General features: G+C 37.2%; 2 protein-coding genes across 2 annotated transcripts; both read right to left on the reverse strand.

Moving 5' to 3' along the window:
• Nucleotides 1-3,084: 3,084 nt before the first annotated feature.
• On the reverse strand, nucleotides 3,085-6,445 carry LOC136283916 (zinc finger CCCH domain-containing protein 18-like). Its single transcript, XM_066173480.1, has 6 exons — nucleotides 6,354-6,445; nucleotides 4,501-5,825; nucleotides 4,086-4,226; nucleotides 3,631-3,727; nucleotides 3,330-3,403; nucleotides 3,085-3,164 (listed from the first exon to the last, which is right to left on the reverse strand). Exons 1-6 carry the CDS (start codon nucleotides 6,443-6,445, stop codon nucleotides 3,085-3,087), a joined length of 1,809 nt encoding a protein of 602 aa, XP_066029577.1.
• A 12,930-nt stretch (nucleotides 6,446-19,375) lies between these two features.
• On the reverse strand, nucleotides 19,376-22,730 carry LOC136283917 (uncharacterized protein DDB_G0284459-like). Its single transcript, XM_066173481.1, has 6 exons — nucleotides 22,639-22,730; nucleotides 20,793-22,126; nucleotides 20,376-20,516; nucleotides 19,925-20,021; nucleotides 19,624-19,697; nucleotides 19,376-19,455 (listed from the first exon to the last, which is right to left on the reverse strand). The coding sequence occupies exons 1-6, from the start codon at nucleotides 22,728-22,730 to the stop codon at nucleotides 19,376-19,378; spliced, it is 1,818 nt and encodes a 605-aa protein (XP_066029578.1).
• Between the last annotated feature and the right edge of the window lie 1,028 nt (nucleotides 22,731-23,758).

Raw genomic sequence — 23,758 nt, forward strand, 5'->3', positions numbered from 1 at the left:
CGTTTGAACAAACCAAATTCTTGCAATGTACGGAGAGATGTGAGGTGTGATAACAATACTGAACAAGCTACAATCCTAGCCATAATAGTTTAAACTTTTTCCCCTTCCCACCTTAGACCGCCCTAAAAAATACAATTAAAGATAGAATCACAAACTGGACAATGAGAGGTAGGTTGGTGTTTTGATAAAGCTTCATTAGGGTTTCAAGTTGACTATTAACTTACGCTCAAGGAGGACTGGAGTGACATCTGTATTCATTGTACTAGACAAGAACTTGTGATATCCTATGCTTGTCTGCTGTCAAGAAGTTACATCCATGGGGAGTTTAACAGGCTCGAGCGACACCAAAATTGTTTTTTTTCTTTATCTAAGGGCGTAAAATGAACCTTTCAGATGAGCTGCGAACGTTCCTGTGATTGTAATTCTCCCTGAGTGCTCTATTGTAGTAATAATCACTAAGTGATATTTTAACACTAGAGGCACTGAATGAAAACTTGTCAATACGATAGCAATTTTGTTTTACTCCAGTGATACGAGGACGCCCTTACAAATAGCTTTTACTAGTGAGCTCTTAGCCACGCCGCAATTTGGAATGAATACGAAATTAAAATTGGTATTTGAAAGCTCCACGGAAATATTCCTTGCTTCTAAGAAACCAAGAAATTGGCGATCAGAAAAAATCACAATGATTTATGGAAGTTAAAATAATAATGATAATAGTAATTATAATACTAATAATAATAGAAATAAAAATAATAATAATAGTAATAATAGTAATGATGATACGAATAAAGATAATAGAAGAAAACGTAATGGGGAGACGCGGGGCTTTTATTTTAAATGGAGATCGTCTCAAAAATATTGTAAAGTTGACGGTTTTAAAACGTCAAATTTAAAGTTACACCCAAACCACAAATTTACGCCAGGTTGATGTAAGTCACCACTATGTATCTTGGGTGAGTCCCAGGGTAATTGAGGTTTTTAAATTATGTAAATGTTTCCGCATTCTGCACCATCAACCTCCTTGGTTTTTTGATATGCCCAGAATCAGTGGCATAGTAACACCAGGCCCCCCCCTCATCCTCCTTCCCGAGGCTTGTAGTTTCATGACACTTCTGACATGTTTCGTTAACTACTTACGAAGGTTCGAGCGAGCAAAGCTGCAATAAATTTCCGCCGGGCACACAACAATGGCAGAGAGATTAAAGAGCGCGGTGGGACTCTGTTATAAAATGTGGTTATTCCTATTTGGCTGTTGCTTAATAAGATTTTTTTTTAAGTAATAAAAAGTCTAGCTCTTTGCCATGTCAACCGTTCGGCTTTTTTAATTATCGCCGACCGTTTCAACTGAGTTCTTGTCGATCTGAGCTGGGCCAGTTGACCTTATAAACCGGTCACAACTGGAAAAAATGGCTAACATTTTCATCAAAACCGTAAAAACATGGTCATGAATCGTTCAAATCTGAAATGCCTATGAGGGTAACAATCCGAACCGAGGTGAGGGTATGGTGACTAATGGGAATAATGAAACATGAGAAATTGCTTTTTTATTGGCAAATCAACAGCAAAGAAGTGAGAAGATGGACTTTGTAAAAGACTTGAGAAATGTCGTGTTTCTTTTTCATTTACATTTATTTACAATTATTAAAAATCAAGGTAAAATAGGGAAATAGCGAAAAAAATCGCAATGAAAAATAGGCAACTCAATATGTTCACAATTGAATCAAAAATGATCTCGTGTCAATTTGAAAGAAAAAAAACTAAGGCGATTACGTTACTCCTTTCCCTGGTGAAGTAATGGCGTGACGTTATACTCAATGAGTCCCAGTCTCCTTGTCTTAGCATTCGGTTAATCATCAGCACTGATATGGATTGATCGCAAAGAAAAGTGACGCATGCAGCCAGAAAACCACCCAACATAACCCACAGCGTTCGAATCGCTGTTAATACAGGTGGTGGAAAAGGGCAATGTTATTCAAAAAGAAAAAAGGAAGAAAAAACGAAAGAAAAAAGGAAAAGGAAACAAAAACAACCCAAAATCATAAAAAAAGGGAAAAGGGGAGAGGATGAGAAAATTGCAAAAAAGATTCCAAACCCAAATTACAAAATACCTAAAAAAAAACCTAAGTTAAAATTGAAAATACGGATTACCTTAGAATGAGTACCTAGAGATACATAACCTACCTAACTAAATCAAACAAAAAAGCGAAAAAAAATAACAGAAAAAAAAGAGAAGTACGAACAAAAAAAAAGTGTGCAGTGCCAAAGGTGAAGTATTCAGTTACGTGCAGTGATCTTGTAACCGCTTACGTCACTTTCATTACAAATGATTTTATATCAGCGCATCTGATTGGAAGAAAACAAAGCCATTGAATTGAAATACGTAAACTACGACTTCACCTTAGATCCATCTACCTTCACCTTAGAAATAAATCGTAATCAACATAAAAGATAACAGGGTCGTAATGAAAAGAAACTTGGTTAGATATTTTGTCCGTGACCCTAAACTTAAGATATAACATTCACAAAAGAGGTATTTATACTCATGAAATAGTTCTGAGTAATTAAAAAAAAGACGAGAAAAGATAAAGATAGCTACTTACGTTAAAAAATGAAAATTTTTACAACAATAGAAATTATTTGAATTCATAGTAGTTATTCATAGTAGTCACATGAAAATTTGTTTGACAAACAAAGTAATCTCATGATTCAAGGATTATATCTGAATGATTCTTTAAGAGAAAGAATTTTACATTGAAAATGAAACTGCTCAGAATTTATAGATTTACAAAGGATTTTTAGCAAGAGATTATAATCTCTTGTTCTTAGCCATATACAAACATGTTACCATACAAGCCAGACCAGAAATAAGGAAAAAGTTGTGAAATCGAAACTGCAAAAAGAAAAGGAAAGTAAAAACAGAATTAGCCATTGTTATTTATAATAAAGTCTCTTAAATCAACATAATCCAAATGATTCGTGGCAAACTCATTATAGAATGGAAAGTAAGATTACAAGAAGAGAACCAAAAGCATTTCAACTTAATTAAAATACAAGTTTCTTACTTTTAATGCAGTTTGTTATTCAGGCCATGTCGGTCAAGTTGAGGATAAGATCCAGGACATTCTTTTCCCGATCTTTGTGTTCTTTGGTTTTCTTCCAACCTGCCGCAGAAAACGTTATAAAACATCACTCACCATACGATAGCAAAAAAATAAAAGATTGCATAAAAAAACCCAGGCGTTGGTAACAGAACACTTGTTTAACATCATACAAAAGAAAACTTAGTACTATCACATTGAAGAACTAACATAGAAACTGATTCTCACCTTTGACTTCAAACAGGTATTTAAGGTCCTGACGTAAGAACTTCAAACACTCTTTCCGGTTTTGTTGTCTGGAACTAAAAACAACAGAGACGAAAGATAAGGCTTTAATACGATAAACTTTCCAATGGAAATACAATGCAAGGATTTAAAATGCTTAATAAAAAAAGGAGTGCTTATATGTGGTTAATTTAAATCATTCGTTCTGGTTATTGAATAGGTATTACCATAATTTGGCATATTGACTTGTTCCCAACTATCGAGCAAGGTTTAAAACAGCTTTATAAGGATAAGATGTACTTACAGAGTAAGAAGGTCTTGCTTCCTTTCGTCAAGTTCAGAACGGAACTTATTTAGCGCTAACCAGTCAAGCGATAAGCTTTCAAACTCGGCCTCACAATCTAAAAGGGGAAGTTAAAGAAGGCTGCATTTAATTTGTGTTTAGTTAGTTACATGCATCACCCTCTATTTGGCGCGACGGTATACCCGGATAACTGTTTCCAGACTTTACCTCTTCCTAGGAGAAAAACTGTTTTTCTTTAGCGTTGCGTGAGAGAAACCAAGCACTTTGAACCCCGAAAGATTCCTCTCAACTAACAGGATAGTTCGGCTGTTATTTGACGAAGGTTAACGGTTGAAAAGGTTTGAAGCTAGGGATTCAGGATAGTGGCTCTCGAAAATCACTGTTCCGCATGTTTGTAGCAAATATGTTAGTTTTTATATATTGACTCATGCAAAGGTAAAAAATAGAAAACTAACCTTCAGTGTCTACTGCTTCTTTCATCTCCAGTTCCAATTTAACCATCACCTTGTGCAATGAAAGCGACTCGTGTTCGACAACCTGAATCTCTGTCTCTACATAAATAGCCAACTCAGGGAACTGATTGCTTACGATGGCAGCTAAAGAAGATATCAGAAAATACACGTGCTTAAATAATGAAAAGGGCAGGCGAATGTATACACATTCTGTTTAAGTTGATATTGAACCAATTAAATCTATTTGGTTAAGAGCAATCAAAATACAAGCAACGGTCAAGAATAAAGGTTTACTTGGGCGCAGATGGGAATGTTTCTAATGACTCTCTTCGCCGGTTCGGTGGATAAAGACGCACTGTTTTCCAATACTTTCCGCTCATTAGGATCTATTCTGCGGTATGCTTACAGAACAACTTACCACAGCTGTCTCCACCCTGGAACTCTTCCATAGCAATTACTTCCTCGGAAGGTTGTACTTGCTTGATAATTGATCTCTCGCCCACATTTGAACAATCTTTAGCAGTCGAAGCATCAAGGTTTGTTGATCCGATACTTGCAGGAACATTATCCTTGTTTGTGAAAGGGAGATCGTCAGGAGAGACCTTATCAGATGGGAATGACTGGGCCTTTGAGTCACTAGAAGCTTCTCGGTCAACCTGTTCGTCTTTTTGATTGCTGGCAGCCAAGCCTTGCAATGCAGTCTTTACATTTATCTCTTCTACTGTAGCTGTGTTCACCACAAACTGAATATCTTCCAATGAAGAAACAGACCACATGTCAGAAGTATCGGTCGACTCCAAGATTGACGAACTATTTTGCTCATCAGTATCATTTGATGGATTGTGTTCCATTTTGTATTTTTCACCATTCGATTGTTTCCGTTTTGTTCTACGCCTTTGACCACGAGTATTAGAGGGCTTGTTGTGCATGTCATCAGTATCACTGGATGAGATGTCTCCCATTTTGTATTCCTCATTCATGGATTCTCTCCGTTTTCTTCTACGCCTTTGACGACGAGCACTGGAGGGCGTCTCGCTCATCCCATCAGTATCATTAAATAGATTATTTTCCATCGGGTATTCTCCACTTTTAGAGTTCTTCCGTCTTCTTTTATGCCTTTGGCGACTAGCGCTGGGGGCCTTCCCACTGTTCTGGGACGAGCAGTCATTATCGGTGGTACCGTCGGAATTTGCAAACGGGTTTAGATCCTTTGGATAGTGGCGCATCTCGTTTTCCTTCTTCTTAACACTTGTGGTATCACTCTTTTTTCCAGGCTGCTTCATATTCGGTGGAGGGAGGCGAGGCGGAGCCGCCTTACGAGTTGGTGGTTGACGCGGTGGAGGTATCGGAGGAGGACGGGCTGAAACAGGACGAGGTAAACCAGATTGGGATGGACTGGAAATGGAAGGCCTCTCAGAGAGAGGCAGTGGTGGAGGTGGAGCTTTCCTTTTGACCTTTGTTGGTCCTGATCTTGTTTTATTGCGGCCTCGACACGAAACCGCCTGAGAACTATTACCCTTAGTGTCAGCACCAGCATTCGCTTCCTTCTTTTTCTCATGGTTACCAACGACGCCTGACAATGGAGCCAGTGTAGCAGCATTGACTTTTGTGGCGGCCACCTTCGAACAGGCAGCAGCACTTGTAACATCGCCATCGCGCTTTTCCTTTCGGAAACTCTTTAAGGATCTTGGACGCGACAGTCTCCTGCTTTCTTCCCTGATGGTATCTTTCTTGTCTGGGAGACTGCAAGATAATCACAACGGTACAGTGAATTCAAGTAATCAAAATGTTCCCTTAATACTCTAAAAGAGCAAGAAGTAACACTTCGACTCAATTTTTTATGAACTTGCTTTATATCTAAGCCTTCCTTGAAAATGGAGTTTCCGGCGAAAATTTGGGATCTTGCTATCTTCACATCAGTCTGTCAGAGGTTTTCAGTTTTATTTTTCTGAGTCTCAATTGCCGTCATATCCCCGCGATTTCCAAAAATCACTTCATTGGCCTCTTTAAACTGAGATTTAGCGCGTCGATGAAACTAAAAAAGTGCGAGTTAAGTGGTAAATTGCTTGGAGTCATTCAGTTTTTGTCCCAGACTTAAAAACAAACTGTTGGTTTTTTTCTTTTGCATGTTTTCTTTTGTAACGGCTGCTTTATTCTCTTGCCGTACCAAAAGCGCAAATAGAAAAAAAGAAACTTCACTTAAACCTGACATGCCTACATTTATCGGTGATCTTTCCCGATGAGTTTTCTACTCTTTTTTTCTCCACTTACCATTTGTCTTTGGCACATTCCACAGTCGGAGAAGGAACCGAAGCTCTCAATTGTAATTCTTGATGATTTTTACTTGGACTTTTTCCACGCATTTTCTTCAAAAAACTCATGATTGCTTCCTTTTGTTCAAAACGATCACATGCGTTTCAGAGGAATGGAAATCTTCTGTTTATCCATTGTGATGTCATGTAGCCATGACGATAATTTCTAATCTCATTCCCAGTGTACCGCGCCACTGTAAATAGTTTTTTTGATTTTTCACAGGAACAAAAACTATGACTTGATTCAAAATAAATGATAAGTCGTCATACTTCTTTATATCAAGCTTCCTCCGTAACGAAAAAAGCCATAACTGTTTTATACTGATGTGCACGCTGAAATACCGTTCAGTTAAGCGTGATGACGATGCGTAAAACTAATATTAGATACTAACAGAAAATCACGTAAAAACTCTGAGACGTTTCAAAAATAAATAAACTGCTTGCAGTTTACTAGTTGGTCATATAGGAATGAAAATAAATGAAAAGTTTTGTTGTTTGGTTGATTTTCCTCGGAAAACCAGCATTAAAGTTGACAGCGAAGTGAATCTAGCATGGATATTACAAATGCCGTTTATTTTTAATTGTCTTTTTATTTGCAAAATCGTTCCTAAAATACCACTTGGCCTTTTTAATTTCACTTTTTTATTTTTGCAAGGGAGCTATAAAGTTAAAATTGTCAAATTCACCAAAGACCAGGCGCAGAAGTGTGAGTTTTGGGTGTTCCTTTTTGGAATTGCAATTTTCCCATCCGTCCTGCCTTGGTAACCTTTCTTATATTCATGCGTGACGTGCGTGATCTGATCAACACTGTGGTTGACGTGTACATTTGTTTAATTTTTCTTTAACTCTTGATTATCAAAACTTTTTCGATTGCTTATTTTCAAGACTGTCAAAAGACTTTTTGAAGGCTTTTTTTACAGCCAAATGTATTTATAAGTTTATTCAAATTGATAAGTTCAATTTATTTTTTATTTACGGACTTTGGAGTCTAGCCTCTATCGGAACAGCGAGCGTTCAGGTAACTAGCTACAATAGACTTCTGTCAAAATGTTTCGACTCAAACATACCTAAATGAATAAATGGTGAGGAACCGGAAACTTGCCGTTGTGAACTGCGTTTTCAGAAAGTTGCCGAATCTTTGTAGGGTCTCACTCCTCTTTAGGTGTATCGTTCGTGTGTTTTTATTTTTTCCAGAGATTTACTTAAGAGGAGTATCTAAAGCGTGGCAACGGCTTGTTGCTCAGGTGCTAAATTCTCGAGGAAAGCTTGCCTCGAGAAAGTCAGCACCTGAGCAACAAGTCGTTCCCTCTCTACGTACACCAAATGAATGGATATGGATCAGCTTGAATAGACATCCTAGTACCAAAAGACTCTGGATGTGTGTTGACGGATCTCGAGTTAGTTATACTCGCTGGAACGATATGGAAACTAACAATTCAGGCGGAAAGGAGGATTGTGGACACGTCATGTCCATTGAGAGGCGAAGAAGATGGAATGACAGACATTGTGCAACTCTATCTTTGTGAAATGCGCGGTAAGCCTGAGGAGGTAGTTGTAGGTACTCGCGCTGTCAGCTTACAGAGGTTTAGCCTAGGAGTTTTCAAGTTAATTGCTGATCATTCATTTGCTTTCGCTCACTGTCAAGTGGTTCTGGACAATGCAACTGCCCCAGGCTCCCTGTGCACAAAGAAATGTTCATTAAGCGACCGAAGAAAACGTACAGTTATTGATGACGAGCACGGGCCCTATCATTCTCTCACTCGGCTAACAAGACAAAAAGCGCGACTGCTCTGATTCTTGTATATATACTAGCTTCAGTATGTTACGCACGCGAGGAAGTAATGGACCCGACAGCCTCGTTCCCAGCGTACTTTTTTTTCGTCTCTTGAGAGAGGAAGAGAGGTTGGGAAAGAGGACGTAGACTCGATAGGTTGGAATCCTATTTAAACTTCTGCGGAAAGTTTTAAGTTTGCACCAGGAGGCAAAATCTTCAGTAATTTGTGATGTCCACTCGTTGCCACATCGAAAAATACTGAGACCGATTAATATAGTCTTTGACGACATTTGACCTGTATGAACCTGAATCGCTTTCTCTTCAGGAGATTTTCGACAGCTACAACTTACCAGACGTGTACATGTGTCATGTGTCATGCTATCCCATCACCTATGACGTAATCGAATTGAAGGGATTTCCAAATTCACCGGAAGTAATGCTATTTTTCCAGCCCGAGTACAAATTTATTTCTTGCTTCAAAAATTTTCTTTTAAGCACCTGTGATGTTAAATGGAAATTTCAAAACTTTGTTAGGTAAGTTTTCTTGATTGAATAATACCCAGTAATAAACAACAAACTATCGCCTTCTTTATTTCTGCTCCCGCTTCCCGCCCTCATATAGATCCCGCTTCCCGCCCTCTCCCGCCCCCTGCTCTCCCGAGCTCCTGCCCCCTGTCCCCCTCCACGTTTCGGTGACGGTGGTAGAATTAGCAACCAGGTGATTTTAATACCATGATTACACAGTTACGCAAATGTTTTTACCGTTTATGATTTTCCTTCTTTTAAAATCTTGCACAACAGTTCTAACCTGTGAAGTGGGGTGAAAGCTCTGAGTGGATAGTGGCCTGTGTATCGTATGGTACCATACATATCCTGATTATCACATTACTTGTTATCAGAATTGATCGACCAACAGGAGGGTCAGAGCACAATCTGTGTATCTGAGCTCTCCGAGTGCCAAGTCGACACATGACAAGTGAGTTAAGCTGGTTGTCTTGCGATCGAAAAGTTATTGTTATACTTGGTGTCATAACCATTATGTCTTTGGTTTGTTTCTTTAACACTAGCGTCAAGATCTCTTCAATCTTAATAGGCTAAGGTAATTTTAAAACGGGACGATAGACATCTTGTGAAACATAATCAGCCCGGCTCATCTAATAGTTCCCACATATCTCTCATTAAGTTGTAGTACTACATTTGGGGCGAGTTTTCTGGCCCAATCACTGAGGATGGTGAGGTAAAACTGTCGCAATCACGGATCACTTATTTTCGACACTCACTTGAGTCGTGTAAATTTTCATAGTATGATGAAAGATATAAACCAATGTGATCACGAGGGTCAGTCAAGGAGCCAATGAGAACTATTAGTGAAGCTAAGCAAACTTCCCAAAGCGCGGGAAAAATTGAGCAGCGACTAGTCTTAGTCTTGCATTTGGGGCGAGTTTTCTGGCCCAGTCACCGAGAATGGTGATGTAAAACTGTCGCAATCACGGATCACTTTAATTTCGAAAATCGATCTAAATGGCTTCATGAACACAATAATAATCATCACATACTTTACAACAACAAAGTTTATTAATACTTAACTTACAGGTTTTTCTTTTCATACTTTGAAGCCACTGTATAATTATCTCAAAACCAACATTCATAAAAGAACATTAAAAAATAATATGATAAGTAGCCAACACATAATTACAGGTTTTTTTCATACTTTGAAGCTGCTGCAAAACGATCTCAGTAGTAATGTCCATACAAAAGTACTACAAATTAAAAGAAACCATCCAATAATAACAGGAAGTTATGAGCATAAACTTTCAACGGTTTTTTTTTTATTTCGGAGCCACTGCATAATGACCTCAATACCAATGTCAGTACAAGAGTGTTACATGTAAAATGTTATGCAACAAAGAAAAAAACTTTATGTGTGATTGACAAATAAGACTTCAACTGCACCAAGAAAGAGTTTCAAGCTTAAATTAATGAGAAGGACTGACATCTCACAGATTTGAAAGTTGAATCGATTATGTCATCATTTCTGTGAGATTAAGTTCTGAATATATATTGAAGTCACTCTGATTGTCTCTCAGTCTCCATTACAATGTGTTCCCCAACATCAGCACCGATACTGATTCACTTATAAACCAAAATGCCACATGTGCACATGTAACCACTTAGCATGACTGTTGACATTTGCTTTGCTTTACCTCAAAAAATCTTTGAGAAGTAAACAAAGTTTTTCTTCATTTTTAGGCAATTTATATTGACAAGAGAGTATTAGGTCTTTTACCTGTGAGTTACTATTTGAAAAGTAGATCTTTTGAAAATAAGAAAAATAATTTGGAATGTGTTACTTTAACAGTGGCTTCATGAATATTTTTTGTTTGAAAAAAGAGCAGCAGCATGTTCTTACTTAAAGGCAATTCTTGCCACAATTTTTTCACAAGAATCCAAAACAAAAATGACCAATATTCAAAAATAGTAGACGGATTTTCATTCATTCTGAAATGCAAAAAAGAAAATAAACCAACATAAGAACATCTGCACCACTTCATATGACAGAATTATAGACAGATGTTTTAGATGTTTTATTGCTAGATTGTAGTAATCAAAAACACTGAAAATTAAATTAGCTATAAGCCTTGAATTTCAACTAATTAAGATACAGCATTGACTACTATTATATGAAGTGTTAGAGCCACAATTAATAACTTGCATTTCAAATTAGTTAAGATTATTGTTTCTTACCATTATTTAGGCATGAAGGCTCTGATGACGAATTGCAGCAATGAGTCCAGCAACTCTTTTTTCATGAGCTTTGTTCCCATCTGTTTTCCTCCACCCTAAAATCAAAATACAAAACATTGTTTCCTTCATCTACATATTGGCTTCTGACTTTGACCCTGAAGAGTGAATAGCATCTAATTTCTCTTAAGAATATCACAAGGATAAAAGAAATGATCACTATTTAAAGAAACTCAAGGTTGTTAAACAAATTCACCAGTCAGCACCTTAGGAAATGTAAAGACAACACTTTGGAGTATACAAATATAAAGAATGATGTTAGGGTGTAAAGGGTTAAGAGTCAAGGCTCACTAAACCAGTCCCAATAACACTAAACTGAGAAAAAGGAGGAGAAACAACTGAATACTTACCTTCCACTTCTGAAAGGCGTCTCAAATCTGAACACAGCAAGGTAAGACAATTTTCAATGCTTTTTCCTTTGTCACTATATTGGTGAAAGGAAAACAGAAAATCATGCAAATCTGCCTCAAGCTAAATTCAACCTTTAGTTAAGCAGAACCACTACAGTCTCTGAAAAACCCAAATAAATAACAAGGACAAGCAGTGGAAGTTCACAATCTGTAAATCAAACATTATTCATTCCATTGCTCACATTTTTTATTATGAACAATAATAAAAATGAATCCAGAGAAACTAATTAAGCAATATATGATAGATAGATCAGTTATCCATACCAAAGGCAATTGGTAAACATATATAGGCACCTGTGCAGAGTTTTTGGATCATGGATTACAATATAAGACTACAGTTTAGGTCATAATGGACATGTTTATTTTGTTTCTAAAATAAGTCTTTATTACTTACAGGGCAAGAAGGTCGTCTTTTCTTTTCATCACTTTGGAATGGAAGCTATCCAATATAAGCCAGCCTTGGTTTAAGCTTTCAAACTCTTCTTTGTGGTCTACAGACAAAAATTAAACAAATACATATTATAAGCTGTGTAAGTTAAGCATGGCTTATAACACCTGAAATAAGTGTAAAAACTTGCAGTATCTCTAGTTTGGGGATTAGCTGTTTTTTAATATTTTTAATGCTTTCACTCCTGAGAATGATCAAGACAGAATTTATCCTTACAATATCAAAACAATATAAAGCAGGAAGTTATTAATCCATTCAATACCAAATTTACTGATCTAATATCATAAGAATTGTACTGCAAACAGTAAAGAGAATTATTTATAAGATCCTGGAGTAAAAGATTTATAACTCATTAGTGGGGAAAAGAACTTAACATAAGTTTTTTAACAAAGGAATGCCTGCTCTGAAATTTGACTCAACAAGTGAATGCAACATATTAATTGTATGATTTGAAATTCCAAGCTATTTCACTTTATCATTTCGGAAATAGATCACCCACCTGATGACATGGCTCTCTGCATTTCAAGTTTTACTTTTGAGCGGACTTCTTCCGAAGAAAATAATTCATCTTGAACAAGCTTCAGTTCCTCTTCAATATAACTGGCCAACTCTGAGAGAAGCTGGCTTCCACTTGAGGCTAAACAAAAAAGTTGCCATCAAAAATCAACAAAAATAGTTGTAATTCAGAATAAAAAAATGTAAAGTTATGATTTTTATTTGGCGCTTATAGATCAAAGTTCCAAGGAGTCTTACAATAAAACTGTTTGATTGAAAATAAATCAGATCAAACAAGAGAAAAGTAATCAAATTTAAGCCCCTTTCCATTTGGAATGGGAGGCTGGGAAACAAAACAGAACTTACGTGAATTTTCATCTCTCTTGGGAATGCACTTCTCTTTTGTTGCAACTTCATCTTCCTCGATGAAAACTGTTTCTCTGTAAAAAGTTTCTGAGGACAACACAGGCAAGGAGTCCAGTGCTTCTTCATCATGTACAACAAGATGTAATACCTCAGGCTGTTCATCAATTTGAAACCTGACACTTTTATGAAGGTTCCTTTTACTCTGCACCCCTTTTTTCTCTTCACTCTCTGATGGCAGTCCCTGGTTAGCAGATGGGTGGGTTCCTGACCCCACTTTGGTATTGCTGCCAGATGAGGGATCCACCTGAGGTTCAGCATTTGGGAAGATGCCACCTTGTTGTTCAATAGTTTCCTTATCTTCCCCAACAGCAATGTTTGTACCACTTGAGCTGCCAACTTCATTGCTTTTATCTTTCTTTTTGTCTTCTTCAGTGGCAATGTCTGTATTACTTGAGCAGCCACATTTCCTGCACCTTCTTTTTTTCAAAGATTTATATTTTGCTGTCTTTCCCTCAGCTTTTCTTCTTGCTTGTTCCTCCCTGACCTCTTGCATTATCTCTTCCCATATCTCTTCATCTGTGGGACTGTAAATAATAATAATAATAACAAATAATAATTGCATGAATAAAAACCATTGAGCAAGTAAACTTTTATATTTTATATATTAGTGGACCCTCGTGCTAATGCAGCAAAAATGATAATATCTCACTTTGAAAGTTTACTGATCAAGTTCATGGATCTAAAATAACATTGTCATAGAAACTGATTTTTAAATGCCAAACATAAGCTGGATGATCATTACAATAACTAGCTATGGGAATTACTGAAGGATACTCACTGAATGACTCCATCATCTTCCTGGATAATCCATGATAATTCAAACTCAATTTTACCAGAAACAACTTTCTTGATTGCTGGCTTAAGGGTGACAGTAACATCCACTTTTCCCGGCATCTCTGTAATGTAATTGCTGATATCAATACAGCCAGTGGCCAGAAGCTGGTGACGACCACTGGGGAACACCTAATGATTTCAAAGAAGCAAGAGGAAGATGAACAGTTTTCAGATTTACTCCAAAGTGTGGAGTGAAAATAATGTCAAAGGCAAAGAGCAACTACATGCTCATGTAAAATTGAAAAGGGAAAAGCTTACATTACAGATGTAAATATTCCACTGCTTTTCTTGATATTCTGTCATTTCATCCTCTGGGTTCTACAAATACAAATAAACATTGTTTTAAAATAAAGAAACAAACTTGATAACAACAATATTAGGGACCTTGAACAAACCATGAGAATGATAGAAACAAAGATGTGGCAAAACAAAAGACCGAATGAGCAGAACAATAGCTAAGCACTAGCGTTTAGAACTTTTTTTATGTTGAAGCTGTCCTTGGCCAAACAACAACGTGAAGTAATCAAATTTGGCGTGGTCTGTGTACAGGAACACTGACAGAAAATTGTTTCACTTTCAATATGGAACTCAATGTGGCTCACACACATTATGCAGAGGTTGAGATGTGGCACTGTTAGAGACAGTAAGAACATTTATGTGGCCATTCAGGAAATTCTGAACAAAAATATAGATTTATTTTTTAGTCAGTTTGTCTTCCTTGGCATCACTCTCCTGACTGGTTAAGGTCCCTATTAATTTTGCTAGTGCAGTGTCTTTTAACTTCCAGGGAGCGTTATTGTGAAGTAAAGTTCATGTCATGGTTTTGGCAATTTAAATTTAATCATCTGTCCTCAAATGTTTCCTAGATTCAATAGCATTTCATAATTTTTTTTTTCTCTTCAGCTATCGTACTTTGAACTTTTACAATGAAAGTTATAATAGATTTAACATTAATAAATTAGCATAATATTACTTAGTAAATCCAACGCAAGAGGCTAAGCCATATTAAAAACCTTGTGGCTTCAAGAAACCTTTACAACGAAAGATGGACTGTTTTTATTTCAAAATTTCTTAAAACGTAACGCAAATTGAATCGGAGGAAGCAGCAAGCCTAAGAAAAAAGCAAGGAAGGCTTCAGTGAGTAGGTATAACGTGTTTACGAAAACGATGGTTTTTTTTGGACCACAATTTCGTTTCCGAATGCTGTGGCACTTTACGGAAATCTGTCCCCATATTTGTACCTCATGTTGCCTTTGTTTGAAACTTACCTTGAGGAGGGTAAGTTTACTATCTACTGGCTCAGGCTCAGGCCAAAAATGAACACCACGATACCCATTTTCAACACCTCCAAACCATGCTACAGGCTGAGAGAAAAAGTAATTGCAAGAAATATTTCTTTAACTCAAACTGAAGATTAAGAAATCAATAACGTTTAATGAGCTAAGAGAGAAAGATACGAGATCCAAAGTCTAAGTTGACTACCTTTGTACTGTATTTCGCCTTCCTTTTTTTCCAAAAAATTGCAAGCTTGTGTGGATACCTAGTTGAGGAAGAAAACACGAATGTCAGCATAATGTGAAAAAGTTGCCATAGTTAACCGTATTTGTGTTCAGTGCGGATTCTACCCTTGTATAAGCGATTGGCGTTTTATGATTCAAGGGCTGAGATGCGCTTACATCTTTTGTTGTTTTGGAATACGGCAAAAGGCAAATAAGTACATTGTATCTTCAAGGCGGGTGCCATGATGTCTTAATACCAAGACTGGTAACTAGTAAAACGTACCCCTCCCTCCCCCTCGCTGTCAATGATTGACCGTTATCAAAAACTTTCTCTCGCAGCACTGCCGTGAAAAATACCAATTAGCTTAGTATTTGTTTTTCACCGAGTCTTGCAACTTCAAAGAGCAAACGATATTCAGTTTGGGGAAAGACCCTTTGTTTCTGTATCTTAAGTCTCACGCGGTATTCAACAGTGAAATCGAACTCGACCAAATTCTAAAACGCATATTTTTTTCCTTAATTCAATTAATCATAGTGAAATTTATATTATTTCCGAAATTGCATGCTTCTTCAGAGTTTAACTTTTGATCATTTTCTAATCAGAAAAGTAAAAAAGAATTTGACTCTAGTGAGACAAGCAGCTTCGAAGACTAAACTCTTAATAGAAAAGAGAGAAAGAAAATACTTTATCGTGTCCCTTACCACTTTTTCTTGCGTAATTCAACATTCAATAGTGAAACAGATGCTGTGATCAAAAAATTATCAGCTCTTGCTTTTTCCCGACGGAACGGTATGAGAACACAAGCCATCACTGCTTCTCACAAAATCTCTCAGATGAACTCCAAGGATCTCTGCTTCGTTCATTGTGATGTCATGTTGCCATGAAAATAATTGCTTCGAATGCATGTTGCGCGCGCTCAGTGCGCTACATTGACTGAGGCCGGTTGGAATAACTTGAAATTTCTCCATAGCAGTTGAAGTAGAAGTAGTTAAATGAGAAAAATAAATGCATTTGGGAAAAAAGATGTCCGCTTCTTTACATTTCCTCACTCGTGTACCATTATGGCTTTAAAGTCGTTTCATAACGATTTAGGTAATTGTATTTTTTGTGTTTTCTTCCTATTTATTCATAAAGGAAACATTTAACAGTCAGCTGATACAAGCCTGACACTTTGGTTGAAAAAAGGCGTGCATTAGTACCCCCTCCCCCTTGCCCCTCCCCTTTCCGATCTGATCCTCTCGTTTGAACAAACCAAATTCTTACAATGTACGGAGAGATGTGAGGTGTGATAACAATACTGAACAAGCTACAATCCTAGCCATAATAGTCTAAACTTTTTCCCCTTCCCACCTTAGACCGCCCTAAAAAATACAATTAAAGATAAAATCATAAACTGGACAATGAGAGGTAGGTTGGTGTTTTGATAAAGCTTCATTAGGGTTTCAAGTTGACTATTAACTTACGCTCAAGGAGGACTGGAGTGAAATCTGTATTCATTGTACTAGACAAGAACTTGTGATATCCTATGCTTGTCTGCTGTCAAGAAGTTACATCCATGGGGAGTTCAACAGGCTCGAGCGACAACAAAATTGTTTTTTTTCTTTATCTAAGGGCGTAAAATGAACCTTTCAGATGAGCTGCGAACGTTCCTGTGATTGTAATTCTCCCTGAGTGCTCTATTGTAGTAATAATCACTAAGTGATATTTTAACACTAGAGGCACTGAATGAAAACTTGTCAATACGATAGCAATTTTGTTTTACTCCGGTGATACGAGGACGCCCTTACAAATAGCTCTTACTAGTGAGCTCTTAGCCACGCCGCAATTTGGAATGAAAACGAAATTAAAATTGGTATTTGAAAGCTCCACGGAAATGTTCGTTGCTTCTAACAAACGAAGAAATTGGCGATCAGAAAAAATCACAATAATTTATGGAATTTAAAATAATAGTGATAATAGTAATTATAATACTAATAATAATCGAAATAAAAATAATTACAATAGTAATGATGATAAGAATAAAGATAATAGAAGAAAACGTAATGGGGAGACGCGGGGTTTATTTTAAATGGAGATCGTCTCAAAAATTTTGCAAAGTTGACGGTTTTAAAACGTCAAATTTAAAGTTACACCCAAACCACAAATTTACGCCAGGTTGATGTAAGTCACCACTATGTATCTTGGGTGAGTCCCAGGGTAATTGAGGTTTTTAAATTATGTAAATGTTTCCGCATTCTGCACCATCAACCTCTTTGGTTTTTTGATATGCCCAGAATCAGTGGCATAGTAACACCAGGCCCCCCCCCCCCCCATCCTCCGCCCCGAGGCTTGTAGTTTCATGACGCTTCTGACATGTTTCGTTAACTACCTACGAAGGTTCGAGCGAGCAAAGCTGCAATAAATTTCCGCCGGGCACACTACAATGGCAGAGAGATTAAAGAGCGCGGTGGGACTCTGTTATAAAATGTGGTTATTCCTATTTGGCTGTTGCTTAATAAGATTTTTTTTTAAGTAATAAAAAGTCTAGTTCTTTGTCATGTCAACCGTTTGGCTTTTTTAATTATCGCCGACCGTTTCAACTGAGTTCTTGTCGATCTGAGCTGGGCCAGTTGACCTTATAAACCGGTCACAACTGGAAAAAATGGCTAAAATTTTCATCAAAACCGTAAAAACAAGGTTATGAATCGTTCAAATCTGAAATGCCTATGAGGGTAACAATCTGAACCGAGGTGAGGGTATGGTGACTAATGGGAATAATGAAATATGAGAAATCGCTTTTTTATTGGCAAATCAACAGCAAAAGGGCGAAAAGATGGACTTTGTAAAAGGCTTGAGAAATGTCGTGTTTCTTTTTCATTTACATTTATTTACAATTATTTTCTAAATCAAGGTAAAATAAGGAGATAGCTAAAAAAATCGCAATGAAAATTAGGCAACTCAATATGTTCACAATTGAATCAAAAATGATCTCGTGTCAATTTGAAAGAAAAAAAACTAAGGCGATTACGTTACTCCTTTCCCTGGTGAAGTAATGGCGTGACGTTATACTCAATGAGTCCCAGTCTCCTTGTCTTTGCATTCGGTTAATCATCAGCACTGATATGGATTGATCGCAAAGAAAAGTGACGCATGCAGCCAGAAAACCACCCGACATAACCCACAGCGTTCGAATCGCTGTTAATACAGGTGGTGGAAAAGGGCAATGTTATTCAAAAAGAAAAAAGGAAGAAAAAACGAAAGAAAAAAGGAAAAGGAAACAAAAACAACCCAAAATCATAAAAAAGGGGAAAAGGGGAGAGGATGAGAAAATTGCAAAAAAGATTCCAAACCCAAATTACAAAATACCTAAAAAAACTTAAGTTAAAATTGAAAATACGGATTACCTTAGAATGAGTACCTGGAGATACATAACCTACCTAACTACATCAAACAAAAAAGCGAAAAAAAAAAACAGAAAAAAAGAGAAGTACGAACAAAAAAAAAGTGTGCAGTGCCAAAGGTGAAGTATTCAGTTACGTGCAGTGATCTTGTAACCGCTTACGTCACTTTCATTACAAATGATTTTATATCAGCGCATCCGATTGGAAGAAAACAAAGCCATTGAATTGAAATACGTAAACTACGACTTCACCTTAGATCTATCTACCTTCAGCTTAGAAATAAATCGTAATCAAAATAAAAGATAACAGGGTCGTAATGAAAAAAAACCTTGTTAGATCTTTTGTCCGTGACCCTGAACTTAAGATATTACATTCACAAAAGAGGTTTTTATACTCATGAAATAGTTCTGAGCAATTAAAAAAAAGACGAGAAAAGATAAAGATAGTTACTTACGTTAAAAAATGAAAATTCTTACAACAATAGAAATCATTTGAATTCATAGTAGTTATTCATAGTAGTCACATGAAAATTTGTTTGACAAACAAAGTAATCTCATGATTCAAGGATTATATCTGAATGATTCTTTAAGAGAAAGAATTTTACATTGAAAATGAAACTGCTCAGAATTTATAGATTTATAAAGGTTTTTTGGTAAGATATTATACCAACATGTTACCATACAAGCCAGACCAGAAATAAGGAAAAAGTTGGGAAATCGAAACTGCAAAAGGAAAGGAAAGTAAAAACAGAATTAGCCATTGTTATTTATAATAAAGTCTCTTAAATCAACATAATCCAAATGATTCGTGGCAAACTCATTATAGAATGGAAAGTAATATTACAAGAAGAGAACCAAAAGCATTTCAACTGAATTAAAATACAAGTTTCTTACTTTTAATGCAGTTTGTTATTCAGGCCATGTCGGTCAAGTTGAGGATAAGATCCAGGACATTCTTTTCCCGATCTTTGTGTTCTTTGGTTTTCTTCCAACCTGCCGCAGAAAACGTTATAAAACATTACTCACCATACGATGAGAAAAAAATAAAAGATTGCATAGAAAAAACCCAGGCGTTAGGAACAGAACACTTGTTTAACATCATTTTAACATTTAAAAAATTTAGCATTATCACATTGAAGAAATAACGAAACCGATTCTCACCTTTGACTTCAAACAGGTATTTAAGGTCCTGACGTAAGAATTTCAAACACTCTTTCCGGTTTTCTTGTCTGGAACTAAAAACAACAGTGACGAAAGATAAGGCTTTAATATGATAACCTTTCAAATGGAAATACAATGCAAGGAATTAAAATTCTTAATAAAAAAAGGAGTGCTTATATGTGGTTAATTTAAATCATTCGTTCTGGTTATTGAATATGTATTACCATAATTTGGCATATTGACTTGTTCCCAACTATCGAGCAAGGTTTAAAACATCTTTATAAGGATAAGATGTACTTACAGAGTGAGAAGGTCTTGCTTCCTTTCGTCAAGTTCAGAACGGAACTTATTTAGCGCTAACCAGTCAAGTGATAAGCTTTCAAACTCGGCCTCACAATCTAAAAGGGGTAAATTAAAGAAGGCTGCATTTAATTTGTGTTTAGTTAGTTACATGCATCACCCTCTATTTGGCGCGACGGTATACCCGGATAATTGTTTCCAGACTTTACCTCTTCCTAGGAGAGACTGTTCTTTAGCGTTGCGTGAGAGAAACCAAGCACTTTGAACTCCGAAAGATTCCTCTCAACTAAAAGGATAGTTCGGCTGTTATTTGACGAAAGTGAACAGTTGGAAAGGTTCGAAGCTAGGGATTCAGGATAGTGGCTCTCGAAAATCACTGTTCTGCACGTTTGTAGCAAATATGTTAGTTTTTATATATTGACTAATGCAAAGGTAAAAAATAGAAAACTAACCTTCAGTGTCTATTGCTTCTTTCATCCCCAGTTCCAATTTAACCATCACCTTGTGCAATGAAAGCAACTCGTGTTCGACAACCTGAATCTCTGTCTCCACATAAATAGCCAACTCAGGGAACTGATTGCTTACGATGGCAGCTAAAGAAGATTTCAGAAAATACGCGTGCTTAAATAATGAAAAGGGCAGGCGAATGTATACACATTCTGTTTAAGTTGATATTGAACCAATGAAATCTATTTGGTTAAGAGCAATCAAAATACAAGCAACAGTCAAGAATGAAGGTTTACTTGCGCGCAGATGGGAATGTTTCTAATGACTCTCTTCGCCGGTTCGGTGGATAAAGATGCACTGTTTTCCAATATACTTTCCGCTCATTAGGATCTATTCTGTGGTATGCTTACAGAACAACTTACCACAGCTGTCTCCACCCTGGCACTCTTCCATGGCAATTGCTTCCTCGCAAGGTTGTACTTGCTTGATAATTGATCTCTCGCCCACATTTGAACAATCTTTAGCAGTCGAAGCATCAAGGTTTGTTGATCCGATACTTGCAGGAACATTATCCTTGTTTGTGAAAGGGAGATCGTCAGGAGAGACCTTATCAGATGGGAATGACTGGGCCTTTGAGTCACCAGAAGCTTCACGGTCAACCTGTTGGTCTTTTTCATTGCTGGCAGCCAAGCCTTGCAATGCAGTCTTTACATTTACCTCTTCTACTGTAGCTGTGTTCACCACAAACTGAATATCTTCCAATGAAGAAACAGACCACATGTCAGAAGTATCGGTCGACTCCAAGATTGACGAACTATTTTCCTCATCGGTATCATTGGATGGATTGTGTTCCATTTTGTATTTTTCACCATTCGATTCTTTCCGTTTTGTTCTACGCCTTTGACCACGAATACTAAAGGGCTTGATGCGCATGTCATCAGCATCACTGGATGAGATGTCTCCCACTTTGTATTCCTCATTCATGGATTCTCTCCGTTTTCTTCTACGCCTTTGACGACGACTACTGGAGGGCGTCTCGCTCATCTCATCAGTATCATTAAATGGATTATTTTCCATCGGGTATTCTCCACTTTTACAGTTCTTCCGTCTTCTTTTATGCCTTTGGCGACGAGCGCTGGAGGCCTTCCCGCTGTTCTGGGACGAGCAGTCATTACCGGTGGTACCGTTGGAATTTGCAAACGGGTTTAGATCCTTTGGATAGTGGCGCATCTCGTTTTCCTTCTTCTTAACACTTGTGGTATCACTCTTTTTTCCAGGCTGCTTCATATTCGGTGGAGGGGGGCGAGGTGGAGCCGCCTTACGAGTTGGTGGTTGACGCGGTGGAGGTATCGGAGGAGAAAGACGGGCTGAAACAGGACGAGGTAGACCAGATTGGGATGGACTGGTATGAGAAACGGAAGGCCTCTCAGAGAGAGGTAGCGGTGGAGGTGGAGCTTTCCTTTTGACCTTTGTTGGTCCTGATCTTGTTTTATTGCGGCCTCGACACGAAACCGCCTGAGAGCTATTACCCTTAGTGTCAGCACCAGCTTTCGCTTCCTTCTTTTTCTCATGATTACCAACGACGCCTGACAATGGAGCAAGTGGAGCAGCATTGACCTTTGTGGTGGCCACCTTCGAACAGGCAGCAGCACTGGTAACATCGCCATCGCGCTTTTCCTTTCGGAAGCTCTTTAAGGATCTTGGACGCGACAGTCTCCTGCTTTCTTCCCTGATGATATCTTTCTTGTCAGGGAGACTGCAAGATAATCACAAGGGTACAGTGAATTCAAGTAATCAAAATGTTCCCTTAATACTCTAAAAGAGCAAGAAGTAACACTTTGACTCAATTTTCTTTATGAACTTGCTTTATATCTAAGCCTTCCTTGAAAATAGAGTTTCGAAAATTTGGGATCTTGTTATCTTCACATCGGTCCATCAGAGGTTTTCAGTTTCATTTTTCTGAGTCTCAATTGCTGTCATATATCCGCGATTTCCAAAAATTATTTCATTGGCCTCTTTAAACTGAGATTTAGCACGCGTCTATGAAACTAAAAAAGCGCAAGTTAAATGGTAAATTGCTTGGATGCTCATTCAGTTTTTGTCCCAGACTCAAAAACAAACTGTTGGTTTTTTTTCTTTTGCTGGCGTGTTTTCTTTTGTAACGGCCGCTCTATTCTCTTGCCGTACCAAAAGCGCCAATATCTAACATGCCTACAGTTATCGGTAATCTTTCCCGACGAGTTTTCTACTCTTTTTTTCTCCACTTACCATTTGTCTTTGGCACATTCCAAAGTCGGAGAAGGAACCGAAGCTCTCAATTGTAATTCTTGATGATTTTTACTTGGACTTTTTCCACGCATTTTCTTCAAAAAACTCATGATTGCTTCCTTTTGTTCAAAACGATCACATGCGTTTCAGAGGAATGAAAATCTTCTGTTTATCCATTGTGATGTCATGTAGCCATGACGATAGCTTCTAGTCTCATTTCCAGTGTACCGCGCCACTGTAAATAGTTCTTTCGATTTTTCACAGGAACGAAAGCTAGGACTTGATTCAAAATAAATGATAAGTCGTCATACTTGTGTATATTAAGCTTCCTCCGTAACGAAAAAAGCCGTAATTGTTTTATACTGATGTGCACGGCGAAATCCCGTTCAGTTAAGCGTGATGGCGATACGTAAAGCCAATATTAGATAGTAACAGAAAATTCTAAAAACTCTGAGGCGTTTCAAAAATAAATAAACTGCTTGCAGTTTACTAGATGGCCATATAGGAATGAAAGTAAATAGTTTTGTTGTTCGGTTGATTTTCCTCGGAACACCAGCATTAAATTTGACAACGAAGTGAATCTAACATGGATATTACAAATGCCGTTTATTTTTAATTGTCTTTTTATTTGCAAAATCGTTCCTAAAATACCACTTGGCCTTTTTAATTTCACTTTTTTTATTTTTACAAGGGAGCTATAAAGTTATAATTGACAAATTCACCAAAGACCAGGCGCAAAAGTATGAGTTTTGGGTGTTCCTTTTTGGAATTGCAATTTTCCCCATCCGTCTTGCCTTGGTAACCTTTCTTATATTCATGTGTGACGTGCGTGATCTGATCAACACTTTAGTTGAAGTGTACATTTGTTTAATTTTTCTTTAACTCTTGATTATCAAAACTTTTTCGATTGCTTATTTTCAAGACTGTCAAAAGACTTTTTGAAGGCTTTTTTTACAGCCAAATGTATTTACAAGTTTATTCAAATTGATAAGTTCAATTTATTTTTATTTACGGACTTTGGAGTCTAGCGTCTATCGGAACAGCGAGCGTTCAGGTAAGCAGCTACAATAGACTTCTGTCAAAATGTTTCGACTCAAACATACCTAAATGAATAAATGGT

This window comes from Pocillopora verrucosa, chromosome 10 (assembly GCF_036669915.1).
Source record: "Pocillopora verrucosa isolate sample1 chromosome 10, ASM3666991v2, whole genome shotgun sequence".
NCBI classification, from domain to species: domain Eukaryota; kingdom Metazoa; phylum Cnidaria; class Anthozoa; order Scleractinia; family Pocilloporidae; genus Pocillopora; species Pocillopora verrucosa.